General features: G+C 44.7%; 1 protein-coding gene across 1 annotated transcript; it reads left to right on the forward strand.

Moving 5' to 3' along the window:
- Positions 1-11,112: 11,112 nt before the first annotated feature.
- Positions 11,113-14,101, forward strand: LOC146547089 (uncharacterized). The gene is made up of 4 exons (XM_085266133.1): positions 11,113-11,510; positions 12,333-12,467; positions 13,810-13,907; positions 14,003-14,101. The coding sequence occupies exons 1-4, from the start codon at positions 11,147-11,149 to the stop codon at positions 14,099-14,101; spliced, it is 696 nt and encodes a 231-aa protein (XP_085122259.1). The 5' UTR covers positions 11,113-11,146.
- The last annotated feature ends 2,296 nt before the right edge of the window (positions 14,102-16,397 follow it).

The raw sequence follows: 16,397 nt of genomic DNA on the forward strand, positions 1-16,397 counted from the left end.
CTTCAGAAATGTATGCGTTTCTGCACCGGAGCTGATCTTAGAGTAACAAACAGCATTTATGTGGAATTTCAAGATATGATATGATATGAAGACCAGTCGGACACACGTGTGGGAATGTTCTGCAGCGAGCTAACAGCTATGAAAACTTCCCAGATTTTCGTTCAGAATTTAATGCAGTTCTTGGAAGCATGTCTGGCTGATGGACATTGTTTAGACTCTCACAGCAATGCGCTACATGTGAACTGTTCATGCACACTAGAGCAGGACTTTAAAGAGATGTCAGGAATATGTGTTCTTATGTATTTTGAACTTATACAAAATACTTTTTTTTAATTAAAGAGAAGTTTGTCATCTCTGTTAGAAGTCGAGTTTTGGGTAATATTTCAGTATCTTTTATCTTTTTGAGTTTTACATGATACAGTCACAAAACAATATGAATGGGTACGAACGGGTGTTTACTACCATATCCAGAGCTGTCTTCACCAGATCCAAGCTTTCCAGCTGTAAGACAGAAACCTTCAGCGGAAGCATGAAGAAAGAATACTAAAGATCTATAAAATTTAATTAAACTGCTCTTTTAAACTTTCTTTAATGCACCATGTGTGATGTGAGAGTTCAGCACAGTCAAATACTTTTGTAACTAATTAGTATTAAGACTAATTCATCCAGATGTTATTTTCTAATTAGGTCAGGGCTAAAACTGAACATTGTGATAACTTAAAAGTAATGTTGTTGTATAGCACTGTATTATAAAAGGAATCTGTGCAATTTTATACTTTAGTATTGTTCATGTCTGAAAATCTTGTGCTTTACAGTATATGCAATTGTTAGTAAAGGTAGGTTGAGGTATCAAAGTTTGGTATTTGCTGTTGATTACAAAGGTTCGATTTAAAGTTAGTGAAAATATTTTTACAAATTCCAGTATTTTCCTAATGTCATATTGTTTCTAAGCATACGTGTTATTCATCCACCAAACTGATTCAAGCTGCTTAAAGGATTCAGTCTGTTTTGAGCACAGTTACTGATTACTTAGATCATAAATAAACACTGTGCAGTTCAGTGCAGTGGATTAAGGGCTGTGATTATTCAATCATCCTTTTGTCATGCCAAATATTCATGTTCTCAAATCAAATCAAAATCAAATCACTTTTATTGTCACATCACATGTGCAGGTACATTGGTACAGCACATGTGAGTGAAATTCTTGTGTGCGAGCTTCACAAGCAACAGAGTTGTGCAAAATACAATAATGTAAACAAGCAAAATACAAGAATGGCTACATCTGAAACTAATAAATATATGTACAATATATAATAGTATATGCATTTCTGGATGTGTATACTAAATATTTTTCTACGTGTGTGTGTGTGTGTGTGTGTGTGTGTGTGTGTGTACACATATTTTACAAATTAAATAGAGTAAACAATAAATAAAATATATAAAAATATACAGAGTTGAATATGTGCAAAACAGTGGCGTTACTGTACAGTATGGAGTGCATAATGTTAAAGTTCCAGTAGTGAAGCTGAGGTGTCTATGACGTGTTCAGCAGTCTGATGGCCTGGTGGAAGAAGCTGTCTCTCAGTCTGCTGGTACGGGACCGGATGCTGCAGAACCTCCTTCCTGATGGAAGCAGTCTGAACAGTTTATGGCTGGGGTGACTGGAGTCCTTGATGATCCTCCCCGCTTTCCTCAGGCAGCGCTTCCTGTAGATGTCTTGGAGGGAGGGAAGCTCACCTCCAATTATCCGTTCAGAGCACCGCACTACTCGCTGGAGAGCTTTGCAGTTGTAGGCGGTGCTGTTGCCATACCAGGTGGTGATGCATCCAGTGAGGATGCTCTCAATGGCACAGTGATAGAAGGTCCTGAGGATGCGGGGGCTCATGCCGAATCTTTTCAGTCTCCTGAGAAAGAAGAGGCGCTGCTGCGCCTTCTTCACTGTTTTGTTTGTGTGTACTGACCACGTAAGATCCTCAGCCAGATGTACACCAAGGAACCGGAAGCTGCTCACTCTCTCCACAGCAGCGCCGTTGATGGTGATGGGGGTGTGTACTTCTCTGCACCTCTGGAAGTCCACTATCAACTCCTTTGTCTTTGCGACGTTGAGGGTGAGATGGTTGTCTTGACACCAGTGGGTCAGGGCGCTGACCTCCTCCCTGTAAGCCGTCTCATCACCGTTGGTGATAAGACCCACCACTGTAGTGTCGTCCGCAAACTTCACAATGATGTTGGAGTTGTTAGTGGCTGTGCAGTCGTAGGTGTAGAGTGAGTACAGGAGAGGGCTCAGTACACACCCCTGTGGAGCACCAGTGTTCAGTGTGATGGGGGATGAGGTGATGCTGCCCAGTCTGACCACTTGGCGTCTGTCAGACAGGAAGCTAAGGATCCAGCTGCAGAGGGAGCTGCTCAGTCCTAGATCCTGCAGTTTCCTGTCCAGCTTCGAGGGAACGATGGTATTGAATGCTGAGCTGTAATCTACAAACAGCATTCTCACATACGTGTCTCTCTTCTCCAGGTGTGACAGGGCAGTGTGTAGTGTCAGGGCTATGGCATCATCAGTGGACCTGTCGTGGCGGTATGCAAACTGTAGAGGGTCCAGTGAGTCGGGTAGTGCAGAGCAGATGAAGTCCCTGACCAGCTTCTGGAAGCATTTGCTTACGATGGGGGTCAGGGCTACAGGTCGCCAGTCGTTCAATGAGGAGATGGTGGAGGATTTGGGTACAGGGACGACGGTGGCCATTTTGAAGCAGGCTGGGACTACAGACAGAGAGAGGGAAAGGTTGAAGATGTGCGTGAACACTCCAGCCAGCTGAGCCGCGCATGACTTGAGGACGCGGCCGGGAATCCCGTCCGGACCAGTAGCTTTGCGCGCGTTCACCTTCCTGAAGCACTTCCGCACATCCTCCTCAGACACAGTGTGCGCACTGACGTCATCCGCGGTGCGCACACTGTCCGGTCTCATGGTGTTCGCTGTGTCGAATCTAGTGTAGAATACGTTTAGATCCTCACACAGAGAGGCCGTGGTCTGCGGTGTCTCAGATATAATATTAATATTAATACCTGAAAAAGTGTCCTGTTTCTGCAAGAAATTATGCATTTTTATTTGTATGCATGCATGTTCACTTGTTTTTATGTCTACACCATAGATGACACTGAAGGAATATGTGATACCTCAATAGCCAGTGTTCATGATCTTTAAAGTCACTGATATGTAACAGGACTGGATGAGATCTATAAGTTTGTTTTAAAAGTGGAGTCATTCTTGTTACAGGGCAGCTTATACAACTATGAGTTTTAGCCATGTTAGTGGCAAGAACAGGTTTCTTGTAAAAATGTTTCCAATAAAATGTTCCTGTACAGAGTACATTTGTATTGTTGTTTTGAATATGTTCATCAAGCTCCTTATCTATTTGAACAGGCAAGAATTCAAGAGTCTGCCACACATGAGCTCAGTAACATGGAAGAATACCATTTATTTTTCATTTCAAGCATTTCAAAAAGATACACAAATAATGGATTGGATTTATATAGCGCTTTTCTAGGCACCCAAAGCGCTTTACAATTCCACTATTCATTCACTCTCACATTCACACACTGGTGGAGGCAAGCTACAGTTGTAGCCACAGCTGCCCTGGGGCAGACTGACAGAAGCGAGGCTGCCATATTGCGCCATCGGCCCCTCTGGCCAACACCAGTAGGCGGTAGGTGAAGTGTCTTGCCCAAGGACACAACGAGCAGGACAGAGAGAGCAATGTAAAAGATGTTGCACTTAATGGGACAATAACTTTGTTCCACTTGCAGGCACTGTTCTGTTGCATTGGTGCTGGGATACTACAAATAAAAGTCAAAATATTTTTGGTATGTTTGTTATAATTTTAGGAATCATATCTTAAAGGAGCCTTGTATACGACAGCTCACACTGCATCAGTATAGCAATGACTCATGGTCATTTTACATGAAAACCAGCTAAAATATCTCACCAATAACAGAAGTGAAATACAATAATAATAATAATAATAAGGTGATGGATCTTCACATGGGTAAATGAGGATAATAGCTTTGCTTTAATATAATTGGATTAAAAGCTCCACAAAAGGCATAACTACTTGAAATATTAACAATGATACATGTTTATAGAAATGTTCTGTTGTCAAGACATATAAATGTTAATGCATCTATGGTTTGCTGAAACAGAGAAGTTTCCAGCCATGAATATTAAGAATAAAGAGTTTCTCTGATACATCGGCTACATAGGGGATGACAATGTTGTTGCGTCTGTCTGTCTTTCTTTTCCTCCCTCGCTGGTGTCTGATCTTCTTTTCTGTGCCTCTTTGCTGACTTTATGAACGCCCAATTAGGATAGCCGCATGTTTTAAGTGCTTCCTTTACATGTGTGTTCCTTCTTTTTCCCTTCAGGCTTAGAGGGAACATGTTCTGCCCGGTGGTGTAGGGTCCTAATTACTCCAAGTTTGTGTTCCAGATGGTGATGGGAGTCAAAGAGGAGGTACTGGTCCATGTGTGTGGGCTTCCGGTAAACTTCGATGTCGAGGCTGCCGTTCTCTTCAATGTGCACAGCGCAGTCCAGGAAAGGCAAACAGTCGTCCTTTGTGTCTTCCCTGGTGAACTTGATGTTTTTTTATTGTTTCACCACTTTTTTTTTTGTTTTTATTGTTCATAAAGCAAATTTGAACACCTTGCTAGCTTGCCTGTTTGTTTTGTTTTGTTTTCTATTCTCAGTTTAGTGAGTTCGGTTGCTATCCAACAATAAAGCCGTGTGTTTTGACTTTACATCTGCCTCCGTGAATCCTGCTTTTGGGTCCACCATTTCCTGCCTGCCTTCACACAGCCATGACAATATCTCTCTCATGTTTTTCATGAGACACAGACGGCTTAATCCTTCAAGATGGGTATGCGACACATTGCTTCATCCTTGGACCATGAAAATAGCAAATTGGATGTGTCAAATCATGACTCGACTTATATATAAAATATATGTTTTGTTTTTTTGTTTTTTAAATTAATGTCATCCATTATATATGCTATACTCACAGCCACTTTAAGAGGTAACTCTTCATAGCAACATACTGGACTTCCATTTTCCTTGTGAACTGCCTCAGGTCTTGGTGAGAGATGCTCTTTTGCCATCCCTGGTTGTAAATGGTTAGTTACGTTGTGTTTATGTAGTCCTCCTATCAGTTGTAGCACTCTGGGCATTCTCTGGTATGTATCATCAAGAGAGGTTTCCCAAACAGCTCCCACTCTTTGAATGTTTTATGTCTTTGGGATCGTTCTGTTATGAGATATTTCTGTGAAAATCTCAGTAGATCATTAGTTCCACAAATGCTCAGACCAGCCCGTCTGGCATCAACAACAAAGTCAATTCAATCAAATTTTTTCCCCATTCTGATGCTCAGTGAGAACCTTAGAAGGTCATTTTGTCTACATAGCAATGCACGTCTGCATGTGATTGGAACATGATTGGGTATTTGTGTTAACAAGCTGATTTTTAGGTGTAACTGATAAAGTGTACAGTGACTGTATATACGTATGTCAGTTAAGATGATGTGTGAACATTCAGCATATAGCTCTGTCAGGGGCTGTGTCTGTGACCCAGCATTCTAATTACATAGATAATATGTTGAGTCTTGTGTTGGTATTCTAAGTTCAGAAGTAATAGAGTGTTATTTTACTTCAGGTTTTCATCTATGTCCCCTTGTCGTGGTCCTGGGTCGTTGACCCAGCGTTTTGTGTTTTGTGATTATTTCCCTCTGTTCTAGTTATTCTGTGTCCTCCCCCCTTGTGTCCGGTTCGGGTTCTAGATTTCCTGTTTTGTTCTGAAAGTCTGTGTCTGTTGTCATTGTGTTCAGCTTGTGTCCTCCAGTCATCATGTGTATTCAGATCAGCTGTTCTTCCCTCCTGTGTGCGATTACCCGATTACCTTGTGTGTGTGTGTGTGTGTGTGTGTGTGTGTGTGTGTGTGTGTGTGTGTGTGTGTGTGTGTATATATAGTGGGTGTCGGTCTGTGTTCGTTGTCGGCTCGTCTGTGTTTCTTGGTATCCTGGTCCTTGGTCTGCGTCTCTCTGCTCCGCTCTCCGTTTTGTAAGATTTCAGGTTTGCTCTTTAGTTTCTCCCAGTTTAGGTTTGTCATTACTCATGCTTCATTGCCTGTTTTTGCCACTGCCACCGTGTAAATAAACTTCACTCGTATCATCAGTTTGCTGCATTTTGGGTCCTCCTTTTCCTCCACTCCACACGGCTCACTCCGCCAGCCGTGACAGTACGAGCCGACCAAACATGGACCCAGCAGCATCCGCACCGTCCCAGGAGTTTCGGGAGGAAGTGATCGACAGCGTCTCCAGGTTGGTCAACCTGTGGCTGGAGCATGAGGAGGAAGAGCTTCACCACGCTGTAGAAGCTAGGCTACAGCAGCTGATGTCTGCTCACTGCTGGCTACTCGACTCTCTTCACCCGCTCGCACAGGACTTCATCCTTAACGAACTTCACCTCCACCCTCCAGCCGCTACCGCTTCCCAACCCAGCCCGGCGGTGAAGATTTTGCCCGGCCCGCCGGAGGTTTTGCCCGGCCCGCCGGAGGTTTTGCCCGGGAGGAAGCGACGATCGCGCCGTCGGCGCGTCGCCCCACAGCCGGAGGTTGGGACTTCGGAACTGCCGGCTGTGGTGAGTGGAAAAGACACTCCGTCTGTTTCGCCAGCTCGCATGACTGTTTATACCGGGGCTGTGTTTGTTGAGCCAGCTGCCCAGCCGGTAGCTCGGTTAGCTGCCCTGCAGCCGCTACCTCAGTTAGCCACTCAATCTCCACCTCCATTACAGTCACAGCCAGACCTATTAGACACCTTGTTACAATCCGTGGCTCAGTCAATAGCTCAGTTGGCAAGAGACTCATCAGCGTTATTACCAGCTCAGCCACCATCTTCACCAGCTCCGCCTGTACTACAAGTCCAGTCCATCCAACCGGAAAAGCACTGTTTTTCACCTGTTCATGTCAAGCAGAGAGACACACCACATAACGCAGTAGTCAGTCCGCAACAGCTGGCCAGCCCAGAGACTGTGACGCACTCCAGGGCCTCCCCAGAGGCTGGGTCCCAGCCCCCGGCCGACTCTGGACCCCTGGAGGTTAAGAAGCCAGCTGAGGACTGCATCCGGCTGTCGCTGCCTGAGCTGAGTCGATGCTCTGTGCAGCTGCAGTCTGCTTTGTGTTTGCCAGAGGCCCGTGCGCCTGCTGGTTCTGACCCGTACCTGCCAGAGGCCCGTGCGCCTACTGGCTCTGTTCTGTGCCTGCCAGGGGCCCGTGCGCCTGCTGGTTCTGAACTGTGCCTGCCAGAGGCCCGTGCGCCTACTGGTTCTGACCTGTGTGTTCCAGGGGCCCCGGTGCCCACTGGTCCAGAGACTGTTTTCGCTGGGGGGCCCGAGGAGCCCGTCCAGCCTCCTGCTTCGCCTGCTGGGGGGCCCGAGGAGCCCGTCCAGCCTCCTGTCTCGCCTGCTGGGGGGCCCGAGGAGCCCGTCCAGCCTCAAGACTCGTCAGCTGGAGGTTCAGGAGAACCTAGCCAGCCTCCTGTCTCGTCAGCTGGGGGGCCCGAGGAGCCCGTCCAGCCCCAAGACCCATCATCGCCACCAGCTGCAGCCTCTGTGTCTCCATCCTCGCCAGCTGCGGCCTCTGTGTCTTCACCCACGCCGTCGCCTGGTCCAGCCACTACTTCACCCACGCCTGGCCCGGCTTCAGCTTCTGCTTCACCCACGCCTGGCCCGGCTTCAGCTTCTGCTTCACCCACGCCTGGCCCGGCTTCAGCCTCTGCTTCACCCACGCCTGGCCCGGCCTCTGCTTCTGCTTCACCCACGCCTGGCCCGGCCTCTGCTTCTGCTTCATCCTCGCCTGGCCCGGCTTCAGCTTCTGCTTCACCCACGCCTGGTCCGGCCTCTGCTTCTGCTTCATCCTCGCCTGGTCCGGCTCCAGCCTTCGTGTCTTCAGCATCGCCTGGCCCGGCTTCAGCATCCTCATCAGCTGCCTCGTCTGGTCCAGCCTCTGCTTCGGTCTCGTCTGGTGCTGCGACGGCCACGCCACCTTCGGGTCCCAAACTGCCACCTCGACATCGGCGGTCATCTGCCACGCCGCTGGTGGAGCGTCATCGTCAACATGGACGACCTCCTAGACGCCGCCGCTGCCTTCCGCGCGGTCGGCCTCCAGACTTGTGTCATCGCTGCCGTTGCCGTCCGCACGGTCGGCCTCCAGACTTCTGTTATCGCCGCCGTTGCCGTCCGCACGGTCGGCCTCCAGACTTCTGTCATCGCCGCCGTTGCTGTCCGCACGGTCGGCCGCCTGAACGGTTTCCCTGTTGCCGCCACTGCCGTGTGCACGGGCGGCCCCCTGAACTGCCTCCACTCCGCCACCGCTGCCTTCCGCTCGGTCGGCTTATGGATCTGCGTCGCCGACGTGGCCGGCCTCAGAAGATAAACTGTCCTGGACTTCTGAGCTGTGAGCCTCTGGGCCGGCCTCCTGAACTGTGTTTTGTCCTAGTACTCCAGCATGTGTGTTTTTGTTTTGGACAATTCCCTCGGTCCGCTGGAGCTTGTGTTGGTCCCTCCGTCCTGGGCCCCCGCCGCCCGCCCTGGGTTGGTCGTCTGTTTTTGTTTTGGGCTGTCTGGAGCCAGCCCTTGGAGGGGGGGGTATTGTCATGGTCCTGGGTCGTTGACCCAGCGTTTTGTGTTTTGTGATTATTTCCCTCTGTTCTAGTTATTCTGTGTCCTCCCCCCTTGTGTCCGGTTCGGGTTCTAGATTTCCTGTTTTGTTCTGAAAGTCTGTGTCTGTTGTTATTTTGTTCAGCTTGTGTCCTCCAGTCATCATGTGTATTCAGATCAGCTGTTCTTCCCTCCTGTGTGCGATTACCCGATTACCTTGTGTGTGTGTGTGTGTGTGTGTGTGTGTGTGTGTGTGTGTGTGTGTGTGTGTGTGTGTGTGTGTATAGTGGGTGTCGGTCTGTGTTCGTTGTCGGCTCGTCTGTGTTTCTTGGTATCCTGGTCCTTGGTCTGCGTCTCTCTGCTCCGCTCTCCGTTTTGTAAGATTTCAGGTTTGCTCTTTAGTTTCTCCCAGTTTAGGTTTGTCATTACTCATGCTTCATTGCCTGTTTTTGCCACTGCCACCGTGTAAATAAACTTCACTCGTATCATCAGTTTGCTGCATTTTGGGTCCTCCTTTTCCTCCACTCCACACGGCTCACTCCGCCAGCCGTGACACCCCTTGTGTAAGCCAGTTCTTGTCCTCCGAGTCAGCGTGATATGTGTTTCTTGTCTGTGTGTTTCTTGTTGTTGAGCCTCCCTTGTTAGTTTATGTCATGTCGTGTTGTCATGTTTGCAGTTCTATTTTGAAATCCTTGTGCTTCTTTGTTCAAAGGGTTTAATTTTACTCTTCTCCTGTGATGTCATTTTGTTCATTTAAGTTAGCTGTTTGCCCATGTGTTTCCACTTTCCCCGATCACCTCGTGCCTGTATTTAAGACCTCTGTCGTCCTTTGTTTGCTGTCAGGTCATCTGTATATTTTACCTTCACATCTCATCAAAACAGTCATTGTAGTCATCATAGTCGTGATAGTCATCTTAATTGGTTCAGAATTGTCATAGTTTCATAACAGTTTTCATAATTAGTTTCCCAGTTTAGTTGTCACTCCTGTTCCGTCTTTGCTGGAGTTTTGTTCATGTTTACCAGCCTCAATAAAACCGCGATCTTTTGGTTGTAGTCTCCACTCCGTCTCCTCCAGTGTCTCAACACTTAATATGAATGTCAAAAACTTAATATGAATGCAATTTTTGGAAAACCAAATGTTACTTCAAATAATGACTGCATTGTTACATATTTCATTCACAGTTTGCAGAGGTCATCTTGGATGATGTGCCAGTAGAGTTCAGTAACTCAGCTTCAAGCATTGCAACCCTGAGACGAGAGACTGGCTTCTTGAGAATACAGTTATCATTACAAATATAAATTAAATGATAAACTACAAACGTTTAGCTTGAACGTGTTTGGAATATTTATATAGTATTGCTATAATCTTATTATTTAGTCATGCAAACAGAGTTAATGATTATTAAAAGTAAATTATTTGCTGTTCAAGATGACCTGACTGACTTGTGCTGTAACCCATTACTGTGGGAACTGCGACCGTGACACTCACTAGCTAAATGCTTATGTTTTAGGTTTCTCTCTTAGTGTCAGCTGAAAAAAGGTGAAAAAAATAAATCGCATAACAAAATGTAATTCACAGACCATGTAAACACTTCACACGACTTACTGTAGTTGTAAGGCATGGTGGGTGGACTGCTTTACGATAAGAGTATTTTGCAACCTTTTACATATTTATTTAACCATTTCAACACAATACTTGTGTTTTTTTGTGTAATTCAGATTGGCTGTGACATTTGCCCACGGTGGTATCACAGGAACTGTGCCAAGCAGCCCCGCATGAGCAAAGAAAACAAAAAAACATTTGTTTGTGAAGCATGCCGGACAGAGGGTTAGGGTCTCTGGGTTTTGTTCTAGGGTTTGTAATTGCTTTGTGTTTTGTATATAAAATTATTTATTTAGTTGTTTATTCATTCATTCATTCATTTATGTGTGTGTTGCTTTTTGTGTTTCAGTAGATATTCCCAATGTTCGAGTTCAGCTTTGATTGCAACTGGTTTGATGGATTATTCAATTATTTTGTGTTTCTTAATATGTTAGCATTATGCTTAATGTTGGCAAAGAATTTATATATATATAAATATATGTATGTATGTGTGTATGTATGTGTGTGTGTTGTTGCATGGTTTGCTGGTGTTTAGCCTCTGCTATACCCCTGTGTCTTTTCTGTTTTTCAGTTTAATTCAATAGCGGGTTTCTTATTTACTTTGATATAATTGTTATTGTTCTTTGTTAGGATTTCAATTAAAATGTGCTGTATTGGAATGACATTTTATTCCCCTTGTGTTTTGTCCTTCCCACAAGTTTCACTTCCTGTGGAGTTTCTTGGTATTTGTGGTTTGTCTGAAGGTGTTGCACACGACATAATCATCGCCTGAAGTAGGAAGTGTAGAGGAGTTCTCTATCAGAGTCCTTCAGAGCTGAGCTGCTTTCAGACGACTCCGTCTTGTTGTGGATGCTGAAGCTGATCATGGTTCTCCTGTGGATGATCCTGTTGGTGCTTCTGCTCTGTGCAGAGGCCGAGAACGTGACCGAGGTCAGAGGAGAGCTGGGGACCGATGTCACTCTAACCTGCTCCAATCAGACATCAGAGATCCACTGGTACATGGAGATCTACAGTCAGTTCAGAGCAGGTATCGGCCGCAGTTTTTCTTCAGCAGGCTCTACCTACTACTCTCCTGGTTTTGAAACCAAATTTTCAATCCTGCAAAACAAACTCGTGATTAAAAACTTGACAGCAGAGGACTGCAGGCTTTACTTCTGTGGCATCAAGAGAGGAGGCAGCACTCAGTTTGTGGAAACTTTCAGCCTCGTCTCAGGTTAGTAAAAGTTTTGGGGTTTTTTACTGTAATGCTGAAAACTACAGAAGCAGAAATATGTCCAAAGCTAAATGTCACACCTGAAGTTTCACATAGTTTGGCTACATACATCTGTCAGCTAAAGGAAGACGTCATTAAATAGAATCAGTGTGTCTGGATAACAACAAATTGTCCATTTTTGACCCGTTAAGGCCAGGATCTTATTTCCTGTGATCATGCTCTGTCTTGTAAACCTGAAAAAAAAATCTTACACAAGAACAACTGTGAGACTAACAAGCATGTCTGAGACTGAAAGACAACATCATGTAGTTCCTAAAAACAAGTGTCTTCCTCGTGTTTTCCTAGTTACATTCTGTGTTTCAGTTTCAGGGATCGAACCAACCTTATAATCAGCAGGTGACCTGCTGAGCTACAGCCACCCCGACTGTTTTAAGTGTCAGATCGGTCTAGACCTTTGAAAATAAACAGGCTTCAAATGTTATGCAGAACTCTGTGTTCTTACAACCAGGTCAATTTTGTTCCTTTAGTCAGTGTCTGAGAGGTCGTCACTGAAACTCAAGGCAGCTTCTTACAGTAACTTTGTACCTTTGTGTAACACACAGCCCGACAATCGTCCACACTTTGAGGCTTCAAAGGAACCAATTTGTTAAAAGGTGTTGATGGCTGGGCCAGTTCACAACTTAATCTCAAACTTTTAAAATGCAGATCACAAACATCTTAAACTAATCATCTGAAAAAGCCTCAGATGTCAGCTCAGTTTGCTTCTTCATTAGTTTCTTCATACACTCATTAATTTCTTTGGCAATCTGTCTCTCTCTCCAGCTGTGTCTGCAACATCTGTCACAGTCACCGACAGTAACCGCCCAGACCAGCAATCTAACAAGAATGCATTGCAGAGTGATCGTGTCGTTTTCATCTCTCTGAGCCTGAATGCTGCACTCGTTCTTGTGGTAATCTGTGAGTCTGTTTCTTTCTCTAAATCTTTGTGGTCTCTCTGCTCTTCTATTAATATCAGCACACCTCCACAGCGTGCAACATCGTGGTGCATTTAGAGGTGCAGACGTGTGACCATCAGATCGCGTTTCAGAGAAGTAATGAAGCTATTTTTTGAAACATGTTTGAGCTCAAGTTAAAGATCTGCAAAAGATTTAGCTAGACTATTATTGTCATCACTCATAATCAGTAGTGTCCTTGATGTATGGATGCCGATGTGTTATGTAAAAAAATGAATTAGTGAAAAAATTACAGTAGTATCAGTATTTCACAGCTGCAGCTCTGATGATTAGTACAAACTAATATAAACCACAATCATCTAAAATTGTTCTTTAGTGGTAGTTTTGTGGGGCCTAAATTAAAGACCTGTTGTAATGGAGTGTATCAGAATTTCAGGAGCGGGACCACGCCTCCAAACACGCTTCTTCCGGTTCTCATAGGTTCCCCCAGTTCTGCAAGCTGTCATTCTCGTTTACGTCTCCCACCCTCCTTCTTCTTTTCAATTCTTTAACTTCTTCACTTTTATTTATTACATTGGGAACCTGCCAGGCCCGGGAGCCGTCGCCCGTCCCCTTCGAGGTGTTCCCCGAACCGCAGCTCAATTCATGTCCAAGCATTCACCTGCTTTACCTAGTAAAACGCTGTCAAACCTAAAATGCGGTCGTGGGCCCAGCTAGTGAAATACTTATTATGCTTTTCTTATTGTTCTTAAATGCATGACCACATGTTCATATTAAAGGTGGAGCTGCAGAGATCTCATAAAAATCAAAAAATAAGGTTTAAATATTTTAATAACAATGAATGAAAGAAGTAATGATGTGTGTGGGGACACTGAGGCCCTGCAGAGCCTGCTGGCTGACAGAGAGTCAGACGAAGGAGCTTTTACAGACAGGTGTCACATATTGGGGGAGGAGGAGCTAACTGGACTTCCTGAAGGCTGAAAGTTTAACTTTTGAATGTTTTTCTTGTCTTTTATTTAGAGTGTGAGATATAAGCTCATGTTCTTTTAGAGTTTCACCTTCCAAGCAAAGCAGCAGTTTGCTGTTTGTGTAGAAAGAGATCAGTGTTACTGTGAATTAGAGCTCATACTTGTTTCTGATCAGAGTGTAGTTCAGACCTGCAGCAGCTTCCAGTCACAGTTTAAAAACTCAACTTCCTCTCTTTGTGTTCTCCCAGATGTTTCAGCTGTGCTTCTGCTGTGCCAGATGTTGAAAGGTTTCTCTGCACAGTGGAGAAATGTGTTGTATGTGATGAGTGCTGATGTGAATGTGATGGTGAAGTGACTCCTCTGATGGTCTGTTGGCAGGTCTGAGTTGTGTATGGCTGTGTCTGAAGAGGAGAATCAGCAAGTATCAGGCAAACCTCCCTCCAGCTGGGACCAGTGAGAGGCTGGAGGCTCCACTGGTAACTCAAAGTGTACAGGTGACCCTGCAGCTCATGCTCATTGTTCTCCTTCAGTGCTACTTTGTCCTGTACTCAGTGCTGCTGTTGTGTTTCAGTACGAGGAGATCCAGCTCCCCCCTCTGTCTGCTGCTCCTGCTACAGAGAGCATTTACTACAAACTGCAGGTTCCTCAGCTGTCACTGCCTCAAAGCTGATGGACACACCTGGACAGGTGGATGATACCTGGTGGATTCAGATTTTGTGGACAGAGGTCAGTCTGATGTCTCAGGACTTTCTGCTCCTCTGCTTGTGGGAGGATTTCTTTCTTCCTGTCGCAAAAATCCACAAACTTGACAAACATCAGAAATGCAGTGAGATTAATTTCAGTCAGAAACAATCTGCTCTGCTTCTGAGCTCAGATGGACCCAAAGATGTGACAACCTTTAGCCAAACCTGCTTTAAGGTGGTTTAGGATTTAAGGTGGATATGCCAGAATTCAAAGCTGTTGTTAAAACCTTTAAATATTTATTTGTTCTGTCTCTGTTTGCATCTGTTTAACAGGTTTTTTTTTTTAGCTGTCTGGTTGTTTATGCTATTCTGAACACATTCAAAGCTTAAGTAAGTCAAGTTTATTTAAAGATTGGCTTTAACAGGCATCATGAAACAGCAAGCTGGAAAAAAGTAAAAATTATGAAAATATCTATAAAATATAATTTAAAAAACTGAGCTAATTGCACCAAACAAACAAAACTGCATGTTCAGAATAGAAAAAAACTGAACTCAAAAACAATCATAACAAAAGAGTCCCAGCTCCAAAGCCTCTGTCCCCCCATTTAGTCTGTGAGGGGCTCAAAATGTATTAATCCATTTTGAGCCTGGTACTGAAGACTGCAAGCAGCTGAGTGTTTAACAAGAAGTTGAGATGAACGGCCTGGAGATCATTCATTTAGGGCTCTTTATGTAAGTGTGGGAATTGTAAAATCAATTTAAAAAAATGTTAAGTTTTACATTTCTACCCTCACAAGCTCCAGGTGGTAACCAAGAGATTGACAAGACCCAAATAGTCTTCCTTCAGAGGGTGTCAGGGTTTCCCTTCAAGATACAGTCAGTGAATGACTCGGAGTAGAGATGCTGCTCCTCCACATTGCACTGAGCTGTCTGAGCTAATAATAATAATAATGGATACTTTATTGATCCCCATGGGGAAATTACTTGTTTTTCTCTGCATTTGACCCATTCACTCAGTGAAGCAGTGGGCAGCCCACTAAGCAGGCGCCCGGGGAGCAGTGTGTAGGGACGGTACCTTGCTCAGGGGTACCTCAGGGTAGCCGTTAAATGGATTCGAACCGCCGACCTTCCGATCATGGGGTGACCACTTTACCTACTGAGCTATCCCTGCCCCTAGTAGTAGTTTGAGCATCTAACAAGGATTGCTCCTGGACACCTTCGAGGTGTGCTGAGGCTCCTGAACCCAAAAGGGCTAGGTGGCCAGGAGAGGTGGGAGGTCTGAGCATCTCTGCTTGTGTTATTTTTAGAGTATTGTTAACAATAAATTGACTTTGAGGTCTTTGCAAATCATTGCATCCTGTTGTTATTTACATTTTTCACTTTCATGGCTGAGCAGCCGGTGTGTTTAGGTCCACACTGCAAACACACCAGCTGCTCAGCCGTGACAGACCCAGCTTCCAAACCTTTTTCAGAATGGTGCTTTGTTTGCTTCAGAACATTTAAAATACATTTCTACATATGTGTGGCATTATTCATTTGATCTGTGAAACTACACTGTTGAGGAATGAACATGTATTCCAGTAACTGTGAAGATTTTTTGTTTGATTGACGCGTTCGTCTTCAGTTTAGGCATTCAGAAGTTGTAGCCTCAAGTGGAAGTTCCCTCCAGTGTTAGAAGTGTTTTAAAACAACACTGTGACTGTCAGGTTGCTTTTCCTTTGTTTTTCTTACATTCAGTGTTTTCTTGTTTTGGAGTAGAAAGTGTACTTTAATGTACTTTAATTACATGTACTGTCAAGTTTAGTGTTAACACATTAAACGTAACAACACCAATGAAGAGAAACCAAATCCGTTTGGTGTTTTTTTTTTTTTCAAATAGTTTCATAAAGTTCTGCTTCTTGGGGGCTGTGTGGGTGTTTGTTGGTCAGACTTGACTTAAAAACGAATCAGAACTTTAATCACACTTTCTGAAAATGACCACAGGTGATAAACTGCAAAAAACGTTTTCGTTGTTGCTCCTCTGTAGAAAACCAATTTCCTGTTTTCAGATATTATGACTATGTTAATCCCTTCCCACCTCCCACCAGTGAAAAACTCACAAGAAACCCCTAGTATCTGCTGAGTGGAACAACCAGAGGTGTCCTTGTTCACCTATATGAGAAGAGATGAGGCGAAAACATGCAGGTGGTTTGTTCAGATGCTACTTTGCAAACCTACACCCTACTGCTGTGCTCCTTTTAGAGAGCAGAGACTTTCTCCTTGCCACGCTTCCAAGATAAAAAA

This window comes from Mchenga conophoros, linkage group LG23 (genome assembly GCF_057382185.1).
Source record: "Mchenga conophoros isolate Kocher_MC1m ecotype Shallow Benthic linkage group LG23, M_conophoros_male_GT1.1, whole genome shotgun sequence".
NCBI lineage: Eukaryota > Metazoa > Chordata > Actinopteri > Cichliformes > Cichlidae > Mchenga > Mchenga conophoros.